Below are 12,387 nucleotides of genomic sequence, written 5' to 3'. Positions count from 1 at the left end.
AACTCTACTCAGAAAAGAGGATGGTTCCTTTTTTTGATGAGAGCTGATACTGTACCTTAACTCTTGTCTTTACTCCCTTTTAGACAAGTGTGCATTTTCTTAGCCCTATCTGGGCATGGTCTCCTTCCCTACATTGCAAAGCAACCATTTACCATAGTTCCCTCCCCGGCGAGTCCGCCTTTAGGCGTTATGTTTCTTTGCTTCATCCTTTACATGCTTGGTTACATGTCCCTAAATTTTACCCTAAACCTATCCACAACTCATATAAAAATCCATAATTTTGGCCCCAAAATCTGTCCTCAAATGCCATGAGGTCAACTTATACATGTGTATATGCAGTATGCCTTCAGAGTATTTTTTTTTCCTGAAAGACACTGAATGGTCACAGAAAAATGAGGCAGTACCAAAAAAGTAATAAGGCACCCTACCTTGCTTGCAACACAGACCTCCTCATCCAGGTACTCTTCTCTCAGCGCCTTTCTTTTGTGAGATGCAGCCAAAGATTTCCCCATCTTTCCTTTGTGGTAGGTTCTTCACTTTCCTCAATCTTTCAGCTGAAATTGCTTTTGCATTCATGATGGTTCCTGAATTGATATAAAAGATTCATAAGTGAAGAGAAAGCATTTTTAATGTAAATTACATACCTGAGAGATAGAAAGATGATTTGCTACCCATGTCTACTATCCTAAGAAAGAGAATACGAAGGAATGGTGGAGATTCATTTAAATAAAAGTGCAAATATAGGATGTGACAGATCAGACAGGACAATGAGGCAACCTACCAGGCAACTCTAGCTACTTTGTCTGCCCAGAAGCACATATAGTTTAAAAAATCAGTTTGTTCTTGGGCATTACTTCTTTAACAGAGAATTTAATATTTAATAATTTAATATTTTTGCCTATTTTGCTATTTACACAGACTCAATAAGGGATTCTGGAGGCAACTGCAGCTGCTGAAAAGGAGGAAAGGGCCAGGCTGCAGAGTGTAAAAAGAGGATCTTGTTTGTTAGAGGCTGTGTAAATCTACAGTGCTAGATAAATAAATTAATAATAATAATAATAATAATAATAATAATAATACTTGTACACCTGTAGTATATTGTTTGTGTGTGATTATACTCTTATGTGTTTCTAGCACCAGCAGGAGATTGTGAGTACATCAGAGTGCCCTTCCCAAGAGGTGGCACATGGTTGGCATGGGGTTCACTTTTCTTCCTCTCTCTTCCCCTCTAGGATGTGAAAACTATATTGCGGAGGTAAGGGGATTTCACTTATTTCCATTAGTAGCACATGATGCTTGCACTGGAAAATACGCACCAAAATTGGATTATCCTTTGAGAACTCTGGCTATAGCACATAGAATCATAGGGTTGGAATAGACTCCAAAGGCTATCCAGTCCAAACCCATGCCATACAGGAATACACAATCAGTACACCATCAATACAAAATCAATACAATAAAAAAATCAATCAATACAAAAGTTCTTCCTAACACTGAAGTGGAATCTCTTTTCCTATAGTTTAAATCTGTTGCTCCTTGTTCTAGTCTCTGGAGCAGCAGGAAAAAAGTTTGCTCCATCTTCAGTATGACGCTTTTTCAAATATTTAAACATGGCTATCATATCACCTCTTAACCTTAACATAGGTTATCTGGCATTGTAAAGGAAAGAAAATATGCGTCCTCAAGTGTTTATCACTAGACAAAGCAAAGCCCCAGTAGCTGTTAACAGTTCATTCCTTGAGTGCTTATTTAGATTCATCAGTTGGTTCATTCTAGTACCAACATCTACAATGACAGCTCTATTCAGTCCCATTGGAGTGAACAATTGGAGCACTCTTGGGCTATCTACAGTCACAAAGGACCAGGTGTTGCAGGTGTGTCATGGTCCTGACCATCTTTGCATAGCTGTATTTCCTTTAGGTTTTCCCCAGAATCCAAAGAGAATTTGTGAAGAACTTTTTAGTAGCAAAAATGGTCCTCCCCCCACCCCAGATCTCTCCGCAGCATCTAGAAAAATAAAATGAGTGAGGTAAATGTAGGGTTGCCATAAGTCAGAAATGATTTGAAAGTACACAACAGCAAGAAATGACATTGCACTCAAAAACACAGAGGAAAGAGGAATGCATACACACACAAGTATGTGCCCCTTCCCCAATGCCTAAGTTAATGGCAGGGTTGGCAGGGTGGGACACTCCGGGTCCCTGTGGGTGCCCCATTCCCTGACCAGTCACAATGCTCATGCCATCCAGTGCCCACCTGCCTGCTGTTCTGTGTTAGGAAGGATCTAATTAGGGGAATTTCTGAATTTAGCTCAAATTGCTGAGAGGGAGGGTCCTAACAACACCCTCGCGAGACCGTGTCTCGTGATGTATACGAGAGGTCCACAAGAATCCCTTGAGAGATGACGCAGAGACAGACTGCTCCAATTAAGTCCAAACATTTATTAAAAGGGGAAAACACACAGCAAAGGGCATACACATACACACAATTCTCAATGAAAGTAAAGGAAGGAAATTCGGGAGAGAGTTGAGAGAGGCAAATCTACGGGAGATACTTACTTCCGAAGGCTTCTCCGGGATCCAGATGTGGATGTAGATGATGGGAAGACACGACCGCCGAAACATGAGGGGAAATGGCAGAGGGAGCTAAAATCAGAGTTCAGTCTGATGTGGAGCCAGGTTGTATTCTGAATGTAGCACACCAGTGTGTGCTTAGACTGAGGCTTATATAGACAATTTCTAGCCTCTAGCTATGAACTTAAAGGCTTAACTGCAACCAAGACAAAGGGTGTAAAGACCTGGGCTTTTGTTACACCAAGGTGAAGAATAGTCTTAGCCAAGGATCTGAACACAATCAAGGAAGGCAAACAGATGGATAGATGGGCATTAACTTAATCACTGGGCCATCAGGTGTGAGGCTGAAAACAAACAGCAGGTATTGTACTGGTTTTTGGAGGAGATGGATTTTCTTGTCTAGCAACTCCCAAACTTCCTGTGGGGAATTGTCCAGTCTTATCTCTAGGGCTCCTACCCCCTCCTTTGTAAGCTGCCTACATGACATCTCTGCTTTGGAGAAATGGTGGTGCCCCTAGGAGGTCAGCTTGGGGTCAAAGTGAACTCCACACACACTCCAAAATTTAATATACAGTGTGCCATTCTTTTACGCGGGGGATCCGTTCTGCCCCCTCCCCCCACGTAAAAGAAAAAGCATGTATGCTCACATGCCATTACAAGTAATGGGGATCGTGCTTGCTGTGGCGCAGGGCGGCAGTGGCGCGCATGCGCCACGGGCACACATGCCATTGTTCCTTCTGGCGCGCGCCACCGCTTCTTTTACTGCTGCTTTCATCGTATGCTGAAAGCAGCGTATAATGCTCGGGTGTATGATGCAGGCACACTGTAAATCAATATGCTCTAGCATCTGGTCCAGCCTCTCTGGCCATCTGTCTGGGCCTCTCTGACAGCCAGCGCCTCCCCCTAAGTCTGGGGACAGGCAGCTCAAATGGGCAGAGCCTTATTTGGGGGAAGATGCAGGGAGGCGTCATGCGGCATCAGTGCAAGGAACGCATTTACTCCTAAATGTAGCTTCCGAAATAATTTGAAGGCACACAACAGTAATAATAATAATAATAAATAAAATAAATAATAAAATTTTTATTTATACCCCGCCCTTCCAAGCGATCAGGGCGGCTTACAAAGGCAGCAAAGTGCAAACATCATACAAAGTTAAAAACAGCCAAAACCATAAACATAACAACAATCCTTAAAAACAATAAAAAGCCCCTTAGCCCAACCTCACGGCCACGAGAGAGGAGGGAGGCCCATAGGATATTTAGTCGGGGAATGCCTGATTAAATAGGAAGGTTTTAAGACCCTTCCTGAATTGGGCCAGGGTGGTAGATGAGCGGAGCTCCATGGGCAGCGTATTCCAAAGGGCTGGGGCAGCTGTGGAAAAGGATCTTCTGGCAGTAACAGCCAACCTGGCCCCAGGCACCTTCAGGAGTTGCTGCCCAGATGTTCTGAGGGTGCGAGGCGGAATGTACGGGGAGAGGCGGTCCTTCAGGAAACCTGGGCCCAAGCCATTTAGGGCTTTATAGGTAATAACCAACACCTTATATTGAGCTCGGAAGCGGATGGGCAGCCAATGGAGATCTTTAAGCACAGGTGTTATATGGCTGGTCCTGGGGACACCAGTGACCAGCCGCGCTGCCATGTTCTGCACCATTTGCAGCTTCTGAGTTTGGTATAAGGGTTGCCCCATGTAGAGTACATTGCAGAAATCCAGTCTCGAAGTTACCAGAGCATGTACGATAGTTTCAAGGTCCCTCTGGGCCAGGTATGGGCGCAGCTGGCGAATCAGCCGAAGCTGATAACAGGTACCGTCGCATTCACCTAAATGTCATTGCACTCAAAAACTTGATGGCAGTTGTCATTCTGTAGTGTTCTCCTTCCCTTCAGTTTCTTTATTTTGCTCTACTCTCAAATTATGGGTTGGACAGGTGGTAATATAACCTATTTTAATCTTGTTTATCTCTACCAGGAGTGAGGAGAAGGTGCCATTTGAGAATCCACTGGCTTTTTCTGTAGAACTGAGGTGGAAACTCTGGGACATTTGTGATATAAATCCTTTTTTAGTTAGTGTTATGAAACAATTCAAAGGTAAGGAAAAATGTCTGTAAGATTTACTCTTGTCACTCCCTTAGTTCAAAAATAAAATGTAAATACAAGCTGCCCTCCACGTCCACTGATTCTTTCTCCATGGATTCAACCATCCATGGCTTGAAAATATTCTAAAAATGTATACATTCCAAAAAGCAAGCCTTGATTTTACCATTTTATATAATATTTTACTTTGCCATTCTGTTTTATGGACTTGAGCATCCACTGATTTGGTGGGTTCTGGAACAAAAACCAAGTGGATAACAAGGTCCACTATGTAATATTTTCTTTTGTTGTTGACACCAATAGCAATAGCAGTAAATGAGCCTCAGTTTTGGTAGCCTATTTGTCACTTTCTGTTCCTCAGAGTACCCTGGATACAGCATTGTTCTGTGGCATTGTCAGGGAGGGAGAAGTGGTCAGCACACAAAAAAAACCCAACAACCTGTATATAGTGTATATCTGAAGTTAGAGTTTTTTGCTTTTATCTTCTATCTGTGTATGCCTATGTTGAAGCATCATTTCATCGGATGCTCACTCACCCAGCTTCAAAAAGTTTGCCCAGGTTTTACCATCCGCAAGCTCACTGCTCATTCCTATCTCCATAATACTCACAAAATATTAAATAGCAGCAGTCCAGTTTCAGAACTTTCAATATATTCCTCTCTTTCCTGTGTTATATACCTACTGGTCACTGTAAGGTTATGATTGATGACAGTTCTCCATGTTGGCTTCACCATAGAAAAGAATGATGAATCTTGGCAGTATCCCCCCTCCCCCCCTTTTTTTGGGCTAATCTTTTTGCAGCACTTACAGATATTACAATTGTTCCTCTCAATTCTGACATCTTGTGAAATGCTGAAGTCTTGATTTGTGCTTTTTTCCCCTAAGGGGAAAGAACAAGGTGATAATTGTGGTTTTCTATCCACACCTCTTTCAATCAATTAGCTTTTGATATTTCTGATCCTGGAACGTGTGTTGCAAGTGAAAGGTCTGAGAATCAACCAGGTATGGTGTGGAGTGCTCATCTGTAAGTAGCACCTACTTGTAGAGTATGACACACACACACACATCATATCTGTGGGGGATATGCTCCCAGACTTTGTGTGAATACGCAAAATGATGGACAGTAGCAAACCATAAGTTGGGTGAGACAGCAAGGGAGGCAGGCAGCACTATCGCAAAGCTCTGCCTACCTGCCTGCCTTCCCATTCTTCCTTCCGCCTCCAAGAGTTTCTCCTAATGTACTCCTGCTGCATCCCAACCTATGAATCCATCAGAACCCTTTGAAGAACCTACCAAACACAATTCCATGGTATAGGTTGCAATCTTTTAGATGCTTGCCACTTTATCACACAAGGCTTATGATGCACACAATTACAGCAGGATAATAGCATCTTTGGAGGGTACTTATTAAACAACATTGTGTCTTTCCTGTTGCTCGTTTGCATTTTAGTCATTGGTAGAGGGAACTTTTCATTAACGGAAATGTCATTGAAAAGGTGCCCTCTGCCAGTGCATGAAATGCAAAGCAGCAATGAAAATGTGAATCAAAATGCAAAACAGCAATAGGAGAAACAGGCACATATAAGGCCCAGATAAGTGACTGCCAAAGATGCTATTCGCTTACTGTAATTGTGCTTTACTAGCCTTGTGTGATAAAGTCCTTAGCTAAAAGTAAGCTGCCTTGACCACACTGGGTCTTACTACATAGGACTGTGCTGGGTTTTGCAACCACTTTATAGTTACAAGGAGAATTCCTCTTCTGTCAGATGTGTTCCAATTTTTGCTCAATCCTATAATCCAATAATAAGGAAGCAATAAAGGCTAGGGTGTGAATGTATATTTTTGTAATGAGAATTGTTCTTGGCATTGCTGTGTAGTGTTTAATTTGTGTCTGTATTTCTTTTACCCAGATGCTCTGATACCTGGACTACAGCTGCAGAAAGGTAAATTTCTGGTGAATGACCATAGGAAGGATGGGAACTGGTTACAAATTTATCTGTTAGTGTCTCATTGGGGTCCAAGAGTTCTGTTCCACAGACTTTGGAACCATCAAAGGGGCCGAGGAGGAGGGGGGATCCAGTAATTCTGAAGCAGCCATAGGAATTATGGAGCCCTCTGGATGCTGCTGGACTGCAACTCTCCTTCTTTACTATCCTCATAGAAGCATAGAATCATAGAAACTTGCTAAGGACATTATCACACCGGCAAAAAAGACAGGAGCATAGCGGGGCTCATGTCAATATCGTGCGATCACAAGATGATTATCACATAATGTGATGTAATGTCGTGATTATCCCATGTATAAAGAGGAATTCTAGCACAACTTTTTATTCACTGAAAACCCCATAAATAAAAAGCAGCGCTAGAATTCCTCTTTATTCATGGGATAATCATGAGATAATCGTGACTTCACAAAACGTTGTGTGATAATCATCCCGTGATCATGCGATATTGACTGTAGCATTCCACTGTGCTCCTGTTTTTGTTTTGTTTTGTTTTGTTTTTTGCCGTTGTGATAATTTCCCAAGGCTAATGGTGTTTGCAGTTCACCAATATCCAAAGGTATCATTGGACTCCTGCCCTATAATGATGTTTGAGATTATGAGTAAGGGTCATAAGCTCTCCCCTCTTTTTCAATTTCCACTACTTCCAAAGCACATCTGCACACATTTGAAAGGAATTGTCTACCAATTCTCTTTTCCTTCATGGATCTTTTTTTTTTAATGAGAAAAAAGACACAGAAAAAGGAAGAAACAATGGGGAAATTAAAATGTATTTTGTCTGTACTATCTGTAAATGCCTGTGAATTGTTGTTTTTGTTTTTGTTAACTGTTATCAAGTCAACTTAAACTTATAGGGACCCAGTGAATGAACGAACTCTTAATTCACCAATTACCCATCAACCACCCGGCTCAGATCTTTCAGACTCAGGGCTGTTGATTCCTTGACTGAGTTTATCCATCTCGAATGCGATCTTCCTCTTTTCCTATTTCCTTTTACCTTTACATGCATTATTATCTTTTCTAGTGAATCCTGTTTTCTCATGATTTGTCTCCATTTAGTCATCTTGGCTTCTAGGGAGAGTTCAGGCCTGATTTACTCTTGGGACCATTTACAGTATTTGTCTTTTTGGCACTCCACAATGTGTCTGCAGAACTCTCCTCCAGCACCACATTTCAAATGAGTTGAATTTTCTACCTATCCGCTTTCTTCACTTTCCAGCTTTCACAACCATACATAGACATTGGGATTACTGTGAATAGAACAAACCTATTGAACCACAAAAGCCTCCTCAGGAAGCACCTTCAGTTAAGAGAGTGTAAATCCTCTCCTCTTTGGCCTTCTCTTTTCCTTCCATCCACATGTACTCAAAGCACAAACGAGTTTGCTGGAGGTGGCAGTGGTTCCTTCCTTCCCTCCTTCCAACTCATGTTACCATCCAAGAATAAGAAAAAAGAAGTGATGTAAATACTTTCCAAACATAAATTACATAACGCGGGTCACAGTTAAGAAAGTAGGTGTGTGATTCTGGAAAAGTCTGGAAGAAGGAGAGGGAAATCTCCACTGCTTATATGGTTGAGGCTCAGGCTATCTGAAAGACCATATCTCTGTATATGAGCCTATCCGATTTTAAGATCTTCACAGGAGGGCTTTCTCTTGGTCCCAACTCCACTTGGTATGTTTGGTGTGAGACCTGGAAGAGAGCTTTCTCAGGACCTTTTTCACACAGGGAAAATTGGAAGGTTAAACTGGTCACAATGCAGGGTCATCCAGGGCATTAGGGACAATTTTGCAGTTGCTTTTCAGACGATGTTGTGCACAAACTGGTCAGACTCCAGACTGAAAGTGAGGTGAATCCAGGAATAAGCATTTTCGGAAAAATACAGTGTTTTCAAGTCCAGTTCATTCACAAATTCATTCTCTTTACGTAATAGCAGCTGCCTGAAAACCATGTCCTGGATTCTCCCTGTTCCCAGATTTCCATGCTTCCTTGCTATGCCAGGGAGTGGAAGACAGGCTTGTTCTTAAAGGAATACGCATACACACACACACACCTACACATACACCTCTTTCCTCATGTGGCTGGTCTCCTCCTCTAATGGAGCCTCTAAGCAGCCTCTAAGGGAACAGCGTGTGAGAGAAGGCAGAGAGAGAGGATGTGGTGGAATTCCTCCTGTACAGGAGGGAGAAATAGAGGATATGTCCTGGAAAAGGAGGGCATCTGGGAGGTTCAACCCTCGCTGAAACCAGGCAGGTTTATGGACCAGCCCCATCCTCTTTCTCTCTAGTGTGTGTGTTTGTGTCTGGTTTTATGGAAGTTTGCACAGGGAAACCTCAGCCTACCTTCCTCTGCGGCAAGGAGGAATTTCCTCCTCAGTTTCCCTTCCCTCTCTGGAGTATGTGTGTGGATGCATTTGTGCAAATGACAGTTTGGATCATGCACCAAAAAGTTATTTCCAAGCTAGCAACAGCATTTGTCCTAATCCGTCTGAAACCCAAATTTGCATTTGACTCACTTTCTTGCCGAAGTAATGTGCTTTTAACCCCTTGTTGTGCTCTGTGTGTGATAAGCATTAGCAAATTTGTTTGCTTTTCCAGGATGCCAAAACTTTAACTATTTTTGGGATGGAATCACATAGGTCCCCGTGTGAAAAAAGTCCTCAGTGGCTGCTCCCAGGCTGTAGAACTCTCTGCCAAGGAAGGCTGAGATGGTGCCCTCCCAGCTTTCTATTTGCCAGTAGGGAAAGACCTTCTTATTTAAACAGACTATCGGCTCTTAACTCAGTGGTTCCCAAACTTTGGTCCTCCAGATATTTTGGACTCCATCTCCCAGAATTCCTGGCTATTGGTCATGCTGACTAGGGTTTCTGGGAGTTGATGTGCAAAACATCTGGAGGATCAAAGTTAGGGAACCACTGGTTGGGGTAGCATAACAGGTAGCCTTTAATGTGATTTTAACTGTTTTAAATTAATGTTTTTGAGTTAATATTTAATGCTTCTTAAAAATTGTTGTATTTCAGACAGTTGTAGCCGTATTGTTTCAATGTATGATATAAGCAGTTTTGGGGCCTATATGGAGAGGGGGGGAGGACATATACTAAAAATAATAATAATTGCAGTGTATGCAAGTCCTATTGATTGGAAAGTGAACTGAAATTATGAGTGTGCATAGAGTCTGTGTGGCATAGTGATTTGAGCATCAATTTGACTGTGTAGACCTGAGTTCAAATCTCTATTCTAGCATGGAAACCCACTGGGTGAGTCACACACTCTCAGCCTCAGAAAACCATGCAATAAGGTTATTATAAATTGGAAATGATTTGAAGGCAAACAACAACAATAACAGCAATAGAGTCAGTATCTTAGTAATTTACCTAGCTGATGTTCCTTCTTTTTCCTTTCTTCATTTTCTCCCTCCACCCCCAACAGCAAATGTAACTCTGGATCCAGACACAGCTCATCCCAAACTGATCCTGTCTGGGGATATGAAAAGTGTAACATGTGGAGACCAATATCAAGACTTGCCTGATCATCTGGAGAGGTTCAGCAAACATGTTTGTGTGCTGGGATGTGAGGAATTCACTGCAGGCAGACATTTCTGGGAGATCAGTGTGGGAAGGGAGCAACACTGGCTTGCAGGAGTCTCTAGAAAGTCGGTGAAGAGAAAGGGTGACATTGCCTATGGTCCTGAGGGAGGGATCTGGGCTATAGGGAAGTGGGGAGGTCAGTACAAGGCTACCAACCATCCTTACTACCCCCCTGTGTCTTCAAATAGAGAACCCGAGAAGATCCGAGTGTCTCTGAACTGTTCTGGGGGGCAGGTGGCCTTTTATGATGCTGATACCGGAGACCATCTCTACACATTCTCTGGAGCCTCATTCATGGGAAAGACCCTTCTTCCTTTCTTTAGTGTGCAGGGGAAAGGGCACCTGCTAATTTGTCCTTAAGGCAGCTAAACAATCTGACCACAAAGCCACTGAATCCTGCAAGATAGATTAATGCTTTCAGTTTATCTATGATAAGGGCCCAAAGGGGTACTTTAGTGGTAAAGTTGGGGTTTCTTTATTCATTCATCTAGGTACATAACAGATTGAAAACCTCCATGGCAGCTGTGGGGTGCCAGGAGGCCATTTTATTCGGCATGCTATTTAATTGTGTCTGAAGCCACTGGGTGAAGTCATTAGGGGTTTGGGGATTAGATGCCACCAGTATGCTGAAGACACTCAGTTCTACTTCTCTTGGTCATTGGAATCAGTTGGGGCTTTGCAGATGCTGGACCAGTCTCTGGATGCTAACATGGACTAGATGTGGGCCAATATATTGAAGCTGAACCTCAGTAAAGCAGATGTTGTGTCTGGATTGCTGGTTTTCACGTCTGGCAATTGGGTAAATAGCCTGTCTTGAAAGCTGTGGCTCCCCATTGAAGAAATGGCTTAGGAAAATGCATGGATCTCTTACTGAAGGCCCAAGTGATTCCATGGCCCAGAGTCTGCTTTGACTGGTCCAGCAGCTGTGGCCTTTCCAGGATAGGAACATCTGGCCACAGTACAAAAGGAGTGGTGGCAGGTGGCAAGAGATATACAATATACAGTTGTTTCAATTGCATATTCTTAGACTTTATGACAGACTAATGTGGAAAAAAGATGGAAGAAAAGTTCCTGTTTGTAGGTCTGTTTGTTGCTCCAGTTCTTGCATGTTGTTTTTCCTTCTCAAAGCAGTGAAACAATGATTCCTGGGGTTTCTGCCTTTCCCATTTTGAGACAACTTGCTAGCTCCTGCATCCTAACACTCGCAATATTGATGAACATGCCATTGTTGACTGTTTACACTGATGCCCTTATGTGTAGCTCTTTTGAGAATGAAAACGTGGGAAAGCTGGAAATGCATGTGCATGCTCTGCAATGGTTAAACTCATCTTTAAGCAAGGTTGTAAAGTTTCTGCTCTAATCAATAAAGTTGTTCCTGTTTGCTCATGAACCAAATGGCTCAGTGGTGCAGTTCTTGAGTTGGGAGTGAACTCTTTGGCTAAAGATGTTCTACTGTGGATAACTTGGGTTTCTGTGCTATAGGTCTGATGTTTCAGTATCTGTGCAACACCACCATATCTTTCCCAACGCCTCCAGTAGGGGCATGGTTGCTTTGCCTTCCTCCTGGGGGAGAGCTCATCTTTATCCCTTCATGTCCCTCTTTGGTATTGCTGATGGCATCCCTGACTTTGTCGTATCCCATCTTTCATTCCATATAGGCTTGCCATATCCCGCCTGGGGGCGGGACTTTCCCGGTTTGGAGTGGGTCCGCACGGTCCCGCCCCGGTTTGCCCCCGCCCCTGGGATTGCCCCTGCCCCCAGGCTGAGGGGAGGATTCCCTCGCTGCTTGGGCTCTGCCCCGCCGCCGTCACAGCGAGGGCAGGGGCCCAGGCCGGGAGGGAAAGCCTCCCCTCAGTGAGGCTCCTATTCAAATGCAGAACACACAAAAAATGTGTCCTACATTTGAAAATTTTGTCCTACATTTTTCCCGGTTTGGAGGTCCTGACGAATGGCAACCCTAATTCCATAGCCCCTGGGCAAAGATGCAGTCTAGGACATGGTGGCATGGAAGTTAGTAAACTCCTGCCTCAAAATACAGGGGCCTATGCAGAAGAGTCACAGAATCATTGATTTGGAAGAGACCCTAAAGACCAGCCAGACCAATCCTGTCATAAAGGAAGACAGTCAAAGCACTC

The 12,387-nt window shown here is 43.2% G+C and overlaps 1 protein-coding gene across 8 annotated transcripts in view; it reads left to right on the top strand.

Annotated features, from left to right (window-relative positions):
- LOC149320869 (E3 ubiquitin-protein ligase TRIM7-like) overlaps positions 1 to 11,612 on the top strand; it is a 37,449-nt gene extending 25,837 nt beyond the window's left edge. For 6 of the 8 annotated variants that reach the window (XM_089504919.1, XM_089504927.1, XM_089504933.1 and 3 more), the window contains 5 exons: positions 372 to 524; positions 1,233 to 1,255; positions 4,540 to 4,658; positions 6,575 to 6,607; positions 10,095 to 11,612. In XM_089504919.1, coding sequence (XP_089361045.1) covers positions 372 to 524; positions 1,233 to 1,255; positions 4,540 to 4,658; positions 6,575 to 6,607; positions 10,095 to 10,612 — 846 coding nt within the window. In that variant the 3' untranslated portion in view covers positions 10,613 to 11,612. The remainder of the gene's footprint in view (positions 1 to 371; positions 525 to 1,232; positions 1,256 to 4,539; positions 4,659 to 6,574; positions 6,608 to 10,094) is intronic. The other 2 variants (XM_089504910.1, XM_089504941.1) reach the window with 2 other exon arrangements.
- The last annotated feature ends 775 nt before the right edge of the window (positions 11,613 to 12,387 follow it).

This window comes from Sceloporus occidentalis, unplaced genomic scaffold (assembly GCF_023333645.1).
Source record: "Sceloporus occidentalis isolate IW3139 unplaced genomic scaffold, rSceOcc1.0.p SCAF_1, whole genome shotgun sequence".
NCBI lineage: Eukaryota > Metazoa > Chordata > Lepidosauria > Squamata > Phrynosomatidae > Sceloporus > Sceloporus occidentalis.
This window is presented reverse-complemented; position numbering and strand designations above follow the sequence as displayed.